Source organism: Corvus brachyrhynchos, unplaced genomic scaffold (assembly GCF_000691975.1).
Source record: "Corvus brachyrhynchos isolate BGI_N302 unplaced genomic scaffold, ASM69197v1 scaffold52, whole genome shotgun sequence".
NCBI lineage: Eukaryota > Metazoa > Chordata > Aves > Passeriformes > Corvidae > Corvus > Corvus brachyrhynchos.
This window is the reverse complement of record NW_008237221.1, coordinates 1,693,540-1,711,349: the sequence shown is the minus strand read 5'-3', so window position 1 is coordinate 1,711,349 and position 17,810 is coordinate 1,693,540. Positions and strand designations below refer to the sequence as shown.

Genomic DNA, 17,810 nt, shown 5'->3' with positions numbered 1-17,810 from the left:
ATCTCATCAGCATTTTTATATTGCTTTTAGTTATTAGTTTGGGTCGAGCCTTGTCTCATTTTGATGCTGTGTGCTTCTGAGGAAGTTATGTGTGTCAGATTCTTCTCTTTCCAGTGAACTTTTGGTCTGCTTGTTTATTTCCCAGTAAGTTAATGCAGGAGGTGCCTTGAAGACTGGAAGCTGAAGAGAAAAATGCATTCCTTTTTATTTGTTTAAAGTCTCACATCTTTATTTTTAAACTTGCTACCATTTGAATGCACAGTACCTCCTGTGTTATACAAACACAGCTATGAAGAATAACTCTGGGACTTGGTTAAAAAAAAAAAGAAGAAAACATACACTTGAAGGCCAACATGACCCTTACTGGAAATGTAAAGTACCTGGAGTAGGTATCCTTGACAGAAGATAAACAGTTCTACTGAGAGTGAGTTAAAAATGACAGTAGAGATCACAGTTCCCTCGGTGCTGGATGCAGTAGGCTGTGTCACAGATCTGTCTCGGAAGGCAGCGTTTTCAGCTCTCTGTCCTTAGCTCCAAATGCCAGGTTGCTTTACTGATGGTCAAACAATGTGTTACGGAAGTCCAAGATGAAGATTAACTTCAGTGTTAAATCTGAGCCTAGTATGCTTTGTAAAAAGCTGTGTAGACCCCCTGTCACAGCTCTTACAGTTCTGTGAGCTGTTGTGCCGTGGAGGTCCCTTACCCTACCCAGTACCCCCTGTGAAATTCTTGATGAACTACTGTGGGTAAGCAGTACCTGGAATCAATGCAAGGAGCACAGGCTGCAGTTGCAGTTTTCTACAATCTTTAATTTGAAGTAAATTTCTCTGAATTTATACTTCAGTTACCAGGATTTCTGTTCAGTGGCACAATCCAGTTATCTGTCACTAGCCTGTTTTTTAATGTACACATGAACATGTATATAGGCCTATATGTGTAGATACCGTAAATTAAATTCTAAGGTTATAGAGATGATGTAGGTGGTTTGGTAAGTAAAACTTGTGTGTTCAGTCTTGGTAGTTTGAATTTCTGCAGTGTTACAGTTTAACTGCTCAGAGGCCTTAGATTCAGGATGACATCAGTGGGTGGTAATGTCCTTTCTTGTAGCATTTCCTGCAGCCTTAGGAGTCCTTTCAGGAGTTTATAGTAAAGAAAAATAACCAAGTAAGTATTCAAAATCTGGTAGCACTTTTGTACTGCTTGGCCACAAGTAATCTTCAAACAGACTGGAATGGGGACACCTTCAGTGAGTGCCTGTCATGTAGGGAGCCAGAAAATGTTCCTGTTTATTTCCCATTTGTGTAAAACTGCCTGTCTGTAGTTTGAGGTCTTATATTATTTGGTGACAGCTTGCTCTCTGGTGGGGTTCCAAAATAAGGTAAACCTTGTGTCAGAAACTCTTTGGCTGTTTTCCTGAGATGACTGCTCTGGGCTGTAGACCTTATTGCTGTGTGTGTGAATGTCTGCTTGTTTTTTTTCCCCTAAAGTGCTTCAAAAATCAAGCTCCAGTACACATGAGGATTTACCTTTTTTGCAGCTGCCTTTTCTGACTTGAACTGGGGCATAATGTAAATATTTCTGTAGTAAATATGATGCTAGAGAGTTACTTTTTTTGTGTGTGTGTGATTAGTATAAATACAAGGTTTATTGAACTGACTATTGATGTGTTGTATCAAGTCTTGGAAGAAGTAAAATTGCTTGATTTCACTAAGATTTACAAGCATCTTTTTTCTTGTTTAATGCTGACACTTTAGTGAGAAATCTTTATGTGAGTCAAAGTTCTGTGACCAGTAACAGGGAGCTATAATTAAAAGTTGTTCTAAAATGAGCTCATATTTAAAATATTGGGAGATATATTATTAGGGGCATCATTCAGGTATTCTCAGAGCTTGTAGCCTTATGTATTGGCATCATAGTTAAAAACTGGTGAAATGTGTCCACTTTTTCATGCAAGTCATTGTATGACCAAAATTGTGCTCATGTCTTAATGGGACTGGTGAATTGTGGTGTGTGAGGCCAGTTAGCTTTATAGAAATATTTCTATTACAATGCTAAGACAGTTAATAGAAACTGAAGAAATTAATATTAGGAATAAACCTAGGAGTGTGAACCAGCATAGGTCATGTCCTTCGTGCCTTTGGAGAGATATTTGTCCTGGCATCAGTGACCCAAGAACACAGAATAAGGTGGATTGCAATGTGTGTGTGGCTTCTGCAAGTGGGTTGGGCAATTACTTCAACTGAGCAGGGGCAGTTCCTGACAAGAAGCACCCAAGCTCCAGGCAAGGCTTTAAATCCCTTTTTCAAAACAAATGTTACAGCCTTGACTGTCCCCACCCCTTCTGCTGGATTCTGCAGGCAGGTGTATGGGTTAAGGCTGTGTTAGGGAAGACTTTACACTGGACTCTGTGGGATGGTTGAGGTGCTGTGTGGTTTCCAGGGTGGGTGAGAAATTCAGAACTACCCTTTGCAACTACTGACAGTGTTTTGTTTTAAAATCAACTGCTGATATTGTGACGCTGTCCACATTAAAATAAGCCTTTGGCCTTGAAAATGACATGCTTATGCAAAGCTTTGTAACTGCATGCAGGATACAGGTCACTGTATACTTTCCACAGAAGCATATGGTCACTTAAGTACAAGCAACTGGTAATTCATTAATGGATATTGACAATACATTCCTAGTATTTTGACTCATGTAGAGTCAGGTGGTCTATACCTTCAAGGTATATACAACTGATCTTAGTAACATTAACATCTGCCTCACTTCTTATGAGGCAAAAAGCACATCAATGCTTCCATCTTCAACTAGATACCACATAAGACCAAAAAATAGATGCAAACTGAGTGTTTTAAGTTAGCCGTTTTTTGGCTTTTTTCCATGTTGGTAGCACAATATTAAATGCAATGGTGGAACTGTAATATTTGTAGGATTTCTAAGCATAAAGCACACATGCTTATCACTTTAAGCTAAAAAATAATAGTATTGGTTACTGTACAGGTAACAGTTTTGCATTCATAGGAAGCTTTGTTTACTGTCTGTAATGTGATGTTTATCTTTGGCCCTGTTCCTCCAATACCTTTGACCCTGTTGACTGTTGTAGTGTCATAGAAATTAAAAGATTTGACGAGTTGTTTTCCTTGTCTGGTTCCCAAATACCACCTGGAGCACCAGTGGAGAGGAGCTCCTGCAGCAAGTGCTTGGCAGGATGAACATGGGAGCAGATCCTGGGGGACACATCCTCCCCTGTGGCACCAGGAGTGCCATGTCCTCCCCTGTGGCACCAGGAGTGATGGGTGCCAAGGGGCTGCAGCCCCTGTCTATCCCACCATGTCTCTGCCACTCGCTCGTCAGTCTGTGCAGCAGCTGATGCTATTTGAGGTGCTCACATGTGCCTAGTGCTGTGTAGTGAAGACATGATGGCCCTTTTCTTAAAGAATTTATAGTCTAAATTAGAAAGGAATAAGGTAGAAACAAAGCAATTTGCCTCTTCCTGCATGTGGCTTTCCTTGAACTCGAAACACGTTCTAGGTTATTTCGCATCTCTTCTTCCTCTTCCAGGAGGGGGGTGGTGGTGTATGTACAGCAGCTGAGCCTTACCCTTAGTGGACTAGCATCTAAAATACAAGAAAACATCCTAAATCCTGTTAAACAATTCTCTGATCTTGAAAATAGCATTTTTTTAAATCAAGGTGAAATAATCTAAACAGAGACAGGACGCTAAGGCCACATGAAAAACCTCTTCAAAAAGAAATGTGCTTAGTTTTGTTTAAAAAAGTGTTGTTGTGAACTGTAAAACTTTAATTGCTTTAATGAAATGAGATTCCCTACCTCCTAGTGTTAGGATTTTTGTTGTGATTTTAGTGCTGAGTTGAGACGATATTGCCTACACTGAGTTCCCTCCCCAATCCATGAACACTGAATTTGCTCTTGGTAAGCTGGCAGGTTTTTTCAGTCACATTGTCAGGATTTGAGCTTTACAAAAATGCTGCTTTTGAATTCATCCCAGTCAGTGAGAACCAGCTAAGCCCACAACCACCACCCACATGCTGATACAACTTCTGCCCCCTTTTCTACCTTGCCCCCTGCCCTGACCTTAGGCAAGGTAGACACAGTCTCTGTTGTATGAAGCTGTGATGTTCCTTCCTGTGATCAGGGTGAGAGATGAGCCTGTGGTGTGTCCCTCTGCCACACACAGTTCAGGTGCTGAGCTGTGGGAATTAGTGGGAATTGCAGACTCCTGGGGTTTCCAGGTGATAGCTGAGGTGTTCAGGAACTGGAGCTTGGCACTTTCAGCTGTTTTGTTAGGGCTTCAGGTGGTTCAGGATCTTCTGTCTGTACATGACTGTGCAGCTGTTCTGTGTTTAATTGGCTTTTTGCTGTCTTAAGAGCTGCATGGTTCTGAGAGGAACTGTGTCCCTCCACACCACAGCCACAGAGGGTCTCCTGCAAGCTGCACTTGAACACTTAAAGCCCAACAATATTGGTCAGAATCCTAGGAAGGAGAACGTACCTTGTGGGGAATCAACCCCAGATGGGACTTCAGAGTCCCCACTGTGCCCAATAATTGGGTAAGGGTGGTGGCTGATGGAAATGACATGGAGCTCACCTGCTTGGATTCTTTTATTATTTTTCTAGTTGGTCTTTAAAATTCCAGATTGCTGAAAATATATTGCATGGAATTCAGGGGCTGATGGAGCTTTTTTTTTCTAAATCTGGCCTTGATTCTTGGAGATACCCAACCTCTTGGTTTGCTTCCCTTTTTAGTGTTTTCAGGTCATTCTTAGTGGCCTTTGTGTTAAGAACAGCTACTCTTCTTGAGATAGACAGAACATGAAATAGCAGAAGAATGTGCATAGATTTGATTTATGCACGGTAAGAAAACATACCAGAAGGCAACTTCAATGGAAGGCTTTTGGAATATTTCACAAATGAAGCACCTAAAACTCTTCTTTCAAAGAGAAAGAAGAAATGTGTATCATTAGTATGCAAATGTCAATTGTATGTTCTCTAAACCAGTAATTCATGGATGCTGAAAAGAACTTAAGTTCTTAGAACATCTTTCGTGATTCACAGTGAAACAGTATCTTGGACTTTATAGAAGCCTGTGAACTCCTGAAGGTATTTCTGTCTTGCTAACAGAAACCTGAGGATGCTTGCTAGTTTTGTGTTAATTACCATACTGTATCAGTAACTTTTTTAGTTTCACTTATTGCTCATAATTTTTTTTTAAATATAGAAAGCATTAAATGTTTTACCAAATAGAGAAGGTGACTCCAAACAGTCAAAGAGATAGTATGAGAAATATCCTGTAAATGCTGATATTCTTGACATACCGAATTCCAAGCTGTTTAAAAGCTGTATCTGTATGAAGGCCTTACATAAACATAGAAATTAGGAAATCCAAATTCTTAAAGGCTTTTAGGTATCTGAATGTTGATATGTACCTACTTGAGCACTTTGGTATGCTGTTTCTAAATGCTTGTTGATCACTAACCCCAAGTGTTGCTGTTGCTTTTCTCCCGGCCCCCCCCAGTATATTAAGTTTTATAGTCGGCATCACTGGATGAAGCTCCTTTCCTGAACAGGTCTTTATTTTGCATTCCTCATCTATTCCCTGCTTCCATAGATACCAGCTATTGAAGTACTGGGGCACTTGCTTTGTTTTTAATGGATTTCTTTTCCCATGTAGCCTGTACAGAGATATTCCCCAGTTAGAACTGTTCTTCCACTACAAAAATGTTCACTTTTATTAGTTCATTTTTTACCACTAGATTCCATTTAAGCAGTCCTGTCACTAGAGGGTCCTCTAACAAATTACCAAAAGCTCAAGTCATTTTGAATTAGGAGTGAGAGGGTCTAGTCATTGCATATATTTGTGCTTTTAGCTTCCAGTGGTGTGAGGGTACAGCCCCACTTCTGAGTGAGGGGAATGAGCTGGTGTGGCCACTGGGAGCCCGTGGGGTGGTTGTCACTGCAGGGTGGCTCCTGTTGTGGAACTGCTCCGCTGGTCATCTGCTGTGGGACGTACAGAGAGAGACCTCAGCTCTCGCTGCCTCCCTCAGTGGGAGGTGGACACACATCGGGGCAGCAGTGTGTAGCTCTCATGTTCTCATCAGGATCAGGCTTTGTGAGGTGCTGAGGTGAGGCTCTTCACCTGTTCTCTGGATTTTTGTATTTCATGTGTATGAGCATGCTTTGGGCCTTCTCTCCCCGTGTGATTGATCATTCAGAGAAGTGTCATGGTGGTGATACCTGTGCAGTGGATTCAGTGGGTGTGTTAAAATGCTTAAGAAGAAAATTAGCTGGTGCATGATTTCCCTTTTCCCCCTAACCATGAGTTTTTGCATTCTGGACCAAAATTCCTAGAGTCACAAAATCTCTGTGAGTACTTTCTCCTCCTTGGCTTTATATAACAAAAAAAGTCACTTTTACTTTCTTAAAGGTAGGTTTCAAAGTATTTTTGCCTAATTTGGTGTGACTTCTGTTGCTTTAAAAAGAAGATACATTTGGGTCATGGGATTTGAAATCTTGAGGGGGGGATGTGTGTGTATGAAGCACATGTACACAAAAAAAGGGTGCATTTCGTTTCCTCTGGGTTTGGGACCCAACCCTGCATTACCTAAATAGAAATCACATGTTGCTCTTGTCTCCACTAAATTTTGTCTTTTAAATTCCCAGTGAGGAGACTGAGGATGTTCTCGGGGTGCTGTTGGTACCCTGGTCCCTGTCACGTGGAACTGGGTTCACGTGGGCTTGGTGGGCTTGACCATGAAAACACAATTCTGAGCTGGCGTTTCCGTGGCAGTTGCTGCTGCTGGCTGGGCTATGGTGATGGCCAGCAGGTGCCTTCACTGTGCACATCCAGGTTTTTCACTGCAGTGTTACTGGTTAATACCACAGTTTACAAAAAAAAGTTATAAATTGTGCACAATCTAAACTGTGTGAGGCTGGGGGGTGCTGAATGGAACTGGTGGTCCCCTCTTGGTCTGATTTGTGCTTTAGGCTTTCTAAACTCCACAGTCTTGAGCAACTGGCTTTGCTTTCACATGGATGTATCTGACCACGGTATAACACAGCGAAAAACTGTGCTTTGAGTGTTAATTTAATCACAACAATTTTTGGGTAGATACCTTCTCCCCACCAAACCCTTCCTGGTTCATTTTAGGTCATCCAGAATTACGATTTATAATGTTCTCTGTTGTGGATATTTTGTTGTGTTACAAAAATAAGTGAATATATCTGCTGCCTTAGATAGGCTGATTTTTTTTGTTTTGTGGAAAGCAGTGGTATTATGTTTTTCTCCTTTGTTTGAAATGTTACACTGAATGTTTTGTAGGAAAATTTTTTTTTACTGTGTTTTCAATAAAGGTAAAGTGTGATTTATAGCAGAGTTTTGTGTCTTTTTTGATTCTAAGCAATGAAAAAATAAGAATCTGTATCATTCTAAATTATCATGTCAGTAGTTGGTATGAATAGTTGTGTTCCTCTCTCTTCTTCCTCTCTTCTTCCTTCCTCCTCCCAATTTAACCTGCTTTTGAGGTTCTCAAATGGCTGCATTTCTAAAATAGCTGAGGTAGGGAATATGATGGAGATTCCTGCACATTCAGAGGCATCACAGCTCTGTGTTTTAAGACAGGTGTGCAGTTAATTTGAACCCTCTGCTTTAGGCCAGTGGGGATTGTTTATAGCAGAGTATGCTCATTATGTAATTTGTAAGTAATTTTCAATCCCTTAATAGTTTGACTGAAGGGCAATTTTTGTATCTTAAACCCCTGACCACCATGTTTCTTCCAAAGGTGTCTGTAACTTAAACAGCTTCAGACTTTAAATTCCATTTCACAGGAGAGTTTAAGCTGTTTTTAAAGTTCAAGAATCACGTGGCTGGAAGGGACCTGGAGATGTCTGATCCATCCAGCTGCACAGGATCAAACATAGCTGTGCTATTCCTGGTATTTAACCAGCCTGGCAGGGGCTATCTGTGATGTGATTGCTGTGCTGTCTTTAGGCATTATATTCCAGTGTTTAATTGTCCAAGATTTCATAAATGTCAAATGTAAAGGGCCCTTCCCATGCTTTAAACTTTAATTTTGTTCCCAAACGTCCATAGTCAAACAAGCCATTCTGCTTGCACCAGCTTTTTCCACACCTGAAAGGTTACATTTCCCTTTATTTTTGATATGAGGTGACCCCCAATTCCCTCAATGGTTATATGGAGGTCTCTCATCATCCTTTTTGCTGTCTGTGGGGATGCTCATATATTTTTGGAAATGCAGAGCTCAAGTGGATGCAGAAACCTCCAAGCCTGAGCTGTGGCACTACATCGTCTTCAGTACTTTGTTTTTGGTTTGGTTGGTTGTTTTGGGTTGGTTGTTTTTTTTTTGACAGACAGTGACAGAAGAGGCATCTCAGGTGTTGTCCTCAGAATATATTTTTATGCCTTTTTACTGCCTTAAATATGTTTCTGCATGTAGGCCTGGGCAATCTCATCTTCATATCTGAAGATGCTCCCACATGGGCTCAACAAAATAAATACCTAAAATGATTGCTTTTCTTGAATTTAATAATCTTGAATGCAATCCCAGCTCACTGTGGCCACTTCCTCCTGATGCATCCCAGTGTCTGAAAGCTCTGCAAAGACTCGCACAAGTCTTAGACTTGTCTGTGTGTCTCTGCCCATAAATGCTTGCAGCACTTCTAAGGGGTGTTTTGACAGCTGTACCATGACCAGGCAACATGAGCCTTTCTCTCTGTGCATTTCCTGTGAGTGAAAATCTGATAGGAAAAGAAGGAGCCATTTTTTCAGGGAGTGTGTCTTGGGAAGTGAGAGGTGAGGTGGCAGAAGGGTTGAGCTCAAGGTCAGACAGCCTCATGGCACCTGAACACTTTCCTATTGTTTCATTTCACTTTTGGTAGCTTTTCTCTACCAGCACACGTGCTCCCTTCCAACTGCAAAAGTGACCCTTCCTAGCATATATCAGAATATTTAAATTGAACTTTTTTAGACCCAGAGAAATCAAGAGCCCAAATCCCACAAAAATCTCACAGAGATGATGTGGAAAACTCACTAAGAATTCATATAAACTTGAATTTCCTAAATTTGCTGCTAACAAGATCTCATGTATTCTTTTTATTCTATGGTCTGATTCACTGCTGAGAACTGTTATGACTTACTTTGTTCCCAAATGATCCCTAACACAACAGGATATTGAAAGGCTGTATCCATTTGTCAGTAGAAATTGGATTAGTTTCCTTGTTAGTAAATGCTGATTTAGTAATTTAACATAACAGAAAGAAGTTCCCTGAGAGCCCTTGTATTGTGTATGTATTTAAATTCCAAAGTGATGGGAAAAGCAGCAGCCCCTCCTGTACTCGTGAGGGAATTCTGTGTAGCAAAGAGCAGGTGGGGAACCTGGTGCTTCCCCTCATCACTGCTCAGTCAAGAAACATCCCAGTCTCTCCCACACAGGCGTTCACAGTGACCTTCAGTGGTATGTGTAAAACAAAAAACAAATAAACAAGAGTCCCACCACAGGCCTCCTCCAATATTTACTTTGTGGTCTTCAGACAATCCTGATCGGTGACACCGTGTGCTCTCTGAATGACTCATGAAGTGCTGCTTCTGTCTTTAATATTTTAATGTGATTATGTATTTAATCAATAACAACCATAGTAAGTTGTACCTAACTGTTGTTAGCTGGGTTCTAGAACTGAATCTCTACATTGCAATTTTAACTGCCCTTACTGATTTCATATTAAAAGCTGGCTTCAGGAGGAACAAGGTGAGATGACACCCAACTCTTCCATAATTTGTGGTTTCTGTTCACCATCAAGTACCTATTGATCCATTTGAAAACACTTCTGGCCCTGAGTTATGCTTGGTCTTCATTTATAGTGGTATCAGACTTGACCAGACCTGACCTGGTTTTGTAAGCAAGTGAGCCTCCTTGAGCTGGAACTGTAAAAATAAAGAGGAAAACTCTTCTCCTGCATAAGACAGCGATCTATGAAGTTCCTCTACTGCTAAGATACTATCTGCTTTGAGCTGCTCCTGGATTTTCTGTAGTATGACCTGACCCAACTCGTATCCATCAATCAGTAAATAAAGTCTAAGGTTGGGAAGAAAAAAAAGCCTAACTGAAATTTAGCCCAGAAATTTTTCTAAATCAGTGTAAACTATGAATGTGAACAGAAAGGATATCAGCATTTTGAGTAATTTGTTATTGTTGGCACGTTCTAGGATTTAAATATGAAATCCTGCTCTGCTTTAAAGCATAATACTGAAAAACCTTTTTTAGCCTAGAACGAGTGAAACAGAGCAATTGAATTTATTTCTGAAAACACCATGCCCTGTATGTTTTATGTCTGTGACTTCCTAAAGCTTGAACAGAGTGGCATAAAGTGACTCTGTGAAATCCCCCATCGGTATGCAAAGCTGCATCAGTCATCTGTACAGCAGCACAAGACTATGATAAAATGAAACGATGAAACAAAGCACCGAGGTGAACTTTGTCCATGGGGAAGCCTTTTTAAGTGATCCAGTGTCAGCAAATTGCTTACTAATGTGTTGACTTATGGCAACCCTCAAAAGTAAAATGAAAAGCCTGGAATTTACAGCATATCAATGAATCAGTTGATAAGCTTTTACTGGTTTAATATCCTCCTAGTTTTGCTGCTTGGAGCCACTTCAGGTTAGCAACAGAATGTTTACCATCTCTGTGTGATAAAGGAAGTCAAACGACTAAACAAATTCCAGGACCATTATACTGTTTGGTGAGATTTAAATTAAAATCGTTGGGAGAAATCATGTGGAGGGGGGAGGAAGAAACTAAAGTCAACTGCATCATTTCACAATGACTTACCTCGCTTCCTAAACAATGGCAGGATTTTTAGCAGGGCTGGAGATAATGTAATGCATTAGAAAAGATTTAATTGCACCAATAAAAGGCTATACCACAATTAAATGACATATAGAGTGACATTTATAGGTGGGATCAAAGAAATTCACTACCTAACATGCTGAAGCAACACCCTGCTCTCTGTGTATAGGAGTGCTAAAAGTAGCCTACTTTGGTTTCAGTGACCTTTCTTATCTCCTTTGATCTAGATTATTAAAAATTTTAATGCCAGGTATAATAAGGGCTACTGTAGCACCCTGAAATAAGCAATATGTGTCTTTCATAGTACTAATATTTCAGAACTTTTTTTTTATTTTGTGATATTTATTTAAGCATATGGAACTTGACATTTAACCTTTGTGATCCTTCCAGAGGGGGCAGGGTTATTAAAAAATAGTTGGGGTTTTTTTTGCTATTGTGACGCCATTTGATTATGCTGATGTTTAGGGAGTGACCTTTTAAAAGCACAGTTCAATTTTGAGAAGCAAATTTTATTTTAGAAAAGCTTTTTAGTGTCTGGAAGTGGATAGCTCCTTGTGAAAACTTTCTGTACTGTTTTCATTAACCAACACTTAAAAGTGTAAGAGTGAACAGCAGGAAAACTCATCTACAGTTCCCACTTGAAAGCCACTAAGAAAAATAAGTGTATATCCTTTAGTCATTACTTGTACTGAATTGATTCAAACCCAGCTAATTGTTATGAGAAGACTTTATAAATTTATTCTTAATGGAAGGTGGAAAAGTGGTGCCCATATTGTTCCCTGTGAAATCCTGAAGTGTTACATGTGAGAATGAATTCCTACTACTGAGGCCTCGATGTGGGTGCTGTGTTGAAGGAAGACCTTCCCATAGCTTTTGTAACTATGGGATGAAATGTAGGCAGCCAGGCACCAAAGACAGAGGCCCTAGAGCTGGCCCAGGGGAAGTAGCTTGGTGATTTGCAGCTGTAGCCATCTGAAGTTCAGTGAGAGAAATTTTAACCAACGACATTCAGCTGCAGCTTTTAGCATATTTAGGAGCCTTCTTCAACCTCCTGTTGCTGAGATCTTGTTTCATAGCGTAGCATGGTATCTTGGGCCCATGGGAAACTGACAGCCTTCTTGGGAAAGAAGCACCCATCTGCCTCCCCAGACTTTCAAACAGGAGAAAAATCTAAGTATTGCTGTTTTCTGTTCCAGTCATGCTTCTTGAGGACAGTCACAATCTGCCAACAGATTAATTTATTCCAAACTTAAGGGCTTGAGCACTTTTGAGTGTAACATCAGTGTTCTTCAGTCACCTTCATATTCTTTTTCTCTGCTACAGGGAAGGATTTTGCATTGGTTCCAAAGGCAGCAAAGCAACCAGCAATCTGTCTGAGTGTTGCAGCTGAGAACAGGATTTCCTCCCCATCCTGCCATTGTACAGCAGTACCAGTTTTGTGTCACCAGTCTGCCAGGTTACGTGTAGGGTACAGTGTCACTATCATACAGAAGTGCAGAATAGGGCAAGAGTGGGTTCATGCCTCCAAAGCTCTCCAATAGGATACAGCTGTGTACGTGTGAGAAATGATGTCAGACAGTAACAAGCCTTTTTCTGCAAGCACTCTTCTGTTTAACCAAAGTGATTATTTAAAAAACCCAAACCAAACGATTTAAGTATTGGTCTAAACTTAGCACTGTTTTAGCTTGCAGCTTGGGTGAGAGGATATTCCTGGCTGCACATACCAGCAGCACTGACACAGCTGGTGATGTGGCTCTGCTCTCTGAACCAGGCTCTTGGTGACCCTGGGCTGGACCTTGTCTCCTCTCACTCCCTGAGGGACGGTTTAGTTATTGCTGAGCAGTTTTTGTTCCTGAAAAGCTGATCTGAGCTGGCTGTGACTAAAGTGAGGGAAGACTGGAAGCTGGCAAAGGAGAGCCTGAGGCTTGCCCAGGACTCTGCAGCAGCAGCTGTGTGCTGGAAGGCAAAGCGGGGTCACTGCAGAATGCTTGACTCTGCTTTATTTGTATGGGGTCACCCTAATTTATTACAGTCCGATTTGCATCTGAGCAGAAGTTAGAGAGGGGCAAAGCCGTGGAGTGGAAGTACCCAGTTCAGTGAGAGAACAACAACAAAAGGAGTTACGATTGTTTATGGATTTATTTATTTCTCCCCTTACCGTACCCCCTTCATTTAATTTTATAGGAAAATAGATCACTTTGATTTATCAAAAAAAAAAAAAAAAAAAAAAGGATACAGAGCCTCACAAGAAGTCCAGTATTGTTGGGCTAGGCAAAATGCAGGTCGTAAAATTAAATATTTTAATTATTTTCCTTACTTTTAGATTCTAAAGAGGATGGAATGAACAGACTGACAAAACAACTGAGTGACTCCAGTGCTGCCTGTTTCATATGAATTAGAAGGAATAAATGAAAAGGGAGGGAGCTGATATTCAGGAATTCTGGTTTAAGAAAGCTGAATCACACCAAGGAAACAGACCAAGGAAGCAAATACAACATAACTTTTTGTCAAATAGTTGCTTTCTTAATTTTCTATCCTTAGGAGGCACTGGGTCTCTCTTTATAATCTCTTCTTACAATGTATCCCCTCCAGGAAGCTTGAATTCTCTAAGACACAATTCTGCTCAAGAAGAGGAAACTCTAATTTATATAATTTAATTATTTACATGAAACATTAATTTAATGCATTTTTTTAAACTCTAACTTTTGTAGTGCATTCATTTTGTCTAGTTTCTTACTAAAAGTCTAATGCATTTGGAACATTATTAAGGAACAAATATTGTCTAGTGACGCACCTGTAGCAGAAGTAAGGCTTACCTAATTCGTTCATTTTAACCAAGCATGCCCTATCATGTATTACTCTGGTCTGATAGTGCTCTTTTCTACACATAGGACAACTTTTTACCTGTAAATTTTTCAAAGGTTTTCAGATATGACCGAAAAAAGAATTAAAATTACTTACAATATATTTCATCTCGGTACAGATGAAACAGGCTCGATTACAGAATGTAAAAACACTTAATTCTTCAATCCATGAATACTCCACAAGATCCATACTTTTAAAATTAAAGCGTTAAGAGAATTTTGTAAATCTCCACATATTCACATGAAACTTCATGGATTAAATTATTCCAGGTTAGTATACCCATGTAGAGCTCAGTTACAAACTGTGTTTTCCCATATGCTTTTAAAAAAGGTTATAAAAAAGAATAAAGTGCTTCATCATAAAATAGCTTTAAATTATATTTCTTACCATAAAAATCTGGAATCAAAATTACTTTTCAGGATGATTACATTTAATTCATTAAGATATTCACTTAGGTAGTTTAATTAAAAGACTCATGTATTATGTGCTTGAATAGTTATATAAAAATGTACTCACTTAATGGACTACATGGGAACATGAATGCAGCACCTGTTTTTTCAAAGGAAAAAAACAACCCCAAGAACCAAACCTGACTTTAAAGCATTCTAACAGCTGAAAAGGAAAAAAATGCTGACAAGAAAAATTCTGACTGCCTGAAAGGTCATCAGTTTCCTTTGGTGATTACTGCAATCTTTCGAGTGGAAATAAAATTAGTTTCTGAATCTGTGAGTTTTGTGTTAACACATGGGGTGGCAGAAAGCAAGAAATGGCAACTGCTACTGACTGGAGGAAAAGACTGTAAAACAAGCATTTAAAATGAAATCTGATTAATTTTTCTCCCCTTTCCCAATAGAGACATGGCATTTCAAGAAGTGATACCCATCAAATGCAGCGTTTCTCGCATACAATAAAACAAAAGAGAAAGTATGTTGATAGGCTTCAAGAAAACTTCACCTTTATCTGACCTAAATTCCCACCAAATGCTGATGATTTCCATCCTGACAAAAGATACAGAGTTGGACAAAAAAAGCAGTTGGCTCTCAGAGGAAGGGAAAACTGGGAAAGGAGTGAAACCCAGAACAAGCAGTGAGAACTCTTGAGCTGGCAAACACAAGAGGATTAATGGCCAGCAGCCAGCTGGAGGGAAAGCTTTCAGATACAGTGGCTTTTTCCCTTGAGGGAGGAAAGCTAACGAAACACCGAGGACAAAAAGAATTCCAGAGGCATTTGCCTTTTTGTGCCAAATCTAAAGTAACCTTTTTGATGAGTGCTGTCTTTTGCTCTCTCTTGTCAAGCTTCAGACTTTCAGGGTAGCCAGAAATTGGCAGATCTTTCCAGAGATATCCTACCTGTCTGTGGACAGTTGTTCACCTCCAGCTAATGTTGATGTAAAAAGAAGCAAAAGCCCTGCATCTAAGGTTATTCAAAGACTTTGATTCACAACAGAGACTTGGTTGGGAAAAGTCTTCTAAAAAAATTTAAAGGGAGAACAGGCAGCAAAACTACCCTAAAATGCACTGTGGAGAGAAACTTCCTAGCAGTTGGGATAATCTTCTAATTACCATCATCACCTCTCTGAAGCAGCTCTCGCTTCCATCAGTCACTTGTCTTTTTTTTGCTTAATATTTTCAAGGTGATAGATGAGAGAATGTAATAAAGCAGGATGTATTTATGCCCATGCTACACACATGCACTGAGCAAAGCCATCAAGGTAAAATCGAGGCATTTCGTCAGATAACCTGAGGAAGTGACTGACTGGCATTGGGTGTACACCTACTTCATTTTCCAAATAGAAATAACTGTTGTACTAAACTGCAATTAACAAAACTTGTGAGAAGACAAAAAATATCTTGAATTGTACAAACAGCAAATGTTTACCTGATGAATGAAGGCCAGAAATATATCTAACATGAGTTTATTTGAAGCAGAAAATAGCCTACACCTGCTTTGCAAGAACAGATAAAAAGGCTTCTCTACTGTCATAACTTCAGAAGTGATACTACAAATACTACCAATCTTCCTCTACCATGTCATGTTCAAAATGATACCAGAGTTGGCCACTGAGTTGGTCCACTTACTAAAATCTAAATAGTGTCTGAAAGTAGAATCTTTCCTTTATTTCTTCCTCCAGCTGATGACTTTCAGCAGCACCTCAGGAAAATAAAATAAGCAAATACAATTGTGTAGTCCACACAATTATTCAGTTACCTATGTACCATAGCTTGAATTGCAAATTCTTCCCTGAATATTGCACAAGGCTGTATGGATTAAGGAAGGATGCTCAACTACTGATTTCTGAGCTGTGGACAATAACAACAAATCACTGAATAAAACCCATTGGCCTTTACAGACAATGGATTTTCTTCATATGAAATTCATTGATAATGCACTTGCTTAGGAATACTTTATACAAATACTTCATATACATCTATCATTGGACAAAAAACCATCAGGCAATATATTTCTTATGATTAAGTACCTAAAGGGGCTACAAGAGAGCTGGAAAGGGGCTTCTGACAAGGGCATGGAGAGACAGGACAAGGGGGAATGGCTTCAGACTGGAAGAGGGTAGGTTTGAATTACATATTGGGAAAAATTCTTCCCTGTGAAGGTTGTGAGGCCCTGGCACAGGCTGCCCAGAGAAGCTGTGGATGCCCCATCCCTGGAAGTGTTCAAGGTCAGGTTGGACAGGGCTTGGAGCAGCCTGGGATAGTGGTAGGTGTCCCTGCCCATGGCAGGGAGTTGGAACTGGATGATCTTTAAGGTCCCTTTCAACCCAAACCATTAATGGATTAGCTATTCAGTAATTATCAGAACCTCTTTACATACAGGATTTATACAGGATTTTTTTAATGTACATTTTTATTTGCTGAGTAATTTGAATTTATTTTGATGCCTTTTCAGAGCCCTTAAAATGGGATTACCTAAAGAATGTAACAACAACATAATTTCAAATTATCAGCATAAATAAAATCTCAGAATTGTGAAGTTTTCCTCAGCATTGCATTTATGCATTCTTAAAAATAAAAATTAATCAAGTGGTATAATAAAAAACCGTGGCTGCTGCTGCAAAATACTGAAGTTTGATGAGGCTGTGACATAAGAAAGAGAAATAAAGAACATGAAGAGACAAAGAGATGGTCCCAAGAGACCAGTGATAGTGTCACTGTTACAGCTGAGCTTGTCCAACTCCAGTAATGACTGTGAGGTGCCTTGCTGCACGGACATGTGAAATCTGCTTTCTTAAAGAAGGAATCAGTGAAAATACTTAGAGTATTACTACCTGCCCCCACAAGTGGCAGATAAAGTCCAGTGTCAGTATCTCAGCAGTAAAAAACTTATGCTAATAGGTACAGCAGGGGATAGATCTTTGTCATCTTTGAAGATCAGAAGAAGCTGCTTTTCTGGATTGACCAAAATCCGTGGAAAAATATCCTGGGTTTGTGTAATAAGCTAATAACTCGAGTTCATAGTGAGGCCTTAATGGTGTTTGACAAAACAAGAAAGGAAGAGGGACAAAAATACAATACAATAATTACAATGCAAGCTGATGCCCCCTAGATGAGAGTTCCAGTCCTAGATGGGAAGGAAAGGGTAAACTCTTTCATTCATACCAGAATCTTTGCATAAATCTCACATTACTATGCAGCACATATTTGTTCTGTGTAAGCTTTCAAAACCCCCATCAGGCAGCTTGTGCATCCAAACTCATTTCTCATGAGGAAAAAAGGAATCCTAGCAAATCATGGGGTTTTGGTGATCCCCTTGCTCAAGTATCTCATTATTCTAGGGCAGGATTTGTTAATTTTTGAGGCAAAAATTCTCCTCCTGAGCTCATCCATCTACAGATGTATATCGTTAATCATCTAAAATTTGCACAAACTGCCTTTGATCTTTTAAAAGAACTTTTGAGAGGTACTAAAGGATCTATCAGGAATACTGTCTTCCCTTTAGTTGAACTATATGCCTAGCCTACTTCCTTGTGAGGTCATGACATCCTTCAAACATAAATCAATCTGAATCCATATTTTAGAACAACAGGATGGCTTTGAGGTTTCAAGCTGG

General features: G+C 39.7%; 2 protein-coding genes across 2 annotated transcripts in view; one reads left to right on the top strand and one right to left on the bottom strand.

The window, feature by feature from the left end:
- The window catches only part of LMBR1 (limb development membrane protein 1), a gene marked incomplete at its 5' end in the record, with an annotated part of 55,296 nt that extends 47,908 nt beyond the window's left edge, over window positions 1-7,388 (top strand). The window contains one exon of the mRNA XM_017728898.1: window positions 1-7,388.
- A 5,923-nt stretch (window positions 7,389-13,311) lies between these two features.
- The window catches only part of RNF32 (ring finger protein 32), a 31,216-nt gene continuing 26,717 nt past the window's right edge, over window positions 13,312-17,810 (bottom strand). The window contains 6 exon segments of the mRNA XM_017728897.1: window positions 13,312-13,438; window positions 13,440-13,481; window positions 13,618-13,776; window positions 13,778-13,836; window positions 14,271-14,294; window positions 15,962-16,014. Of these exon segments, the coding sequence (XP_017584386.1) occupies window positions 13,312-13,438; window positions 13,440-13,481; window positions 13,618-13,776; window positions 13,778-13,836; window positions 14,271-14,294; window positions 15,962-16,014 (464 nt within the window).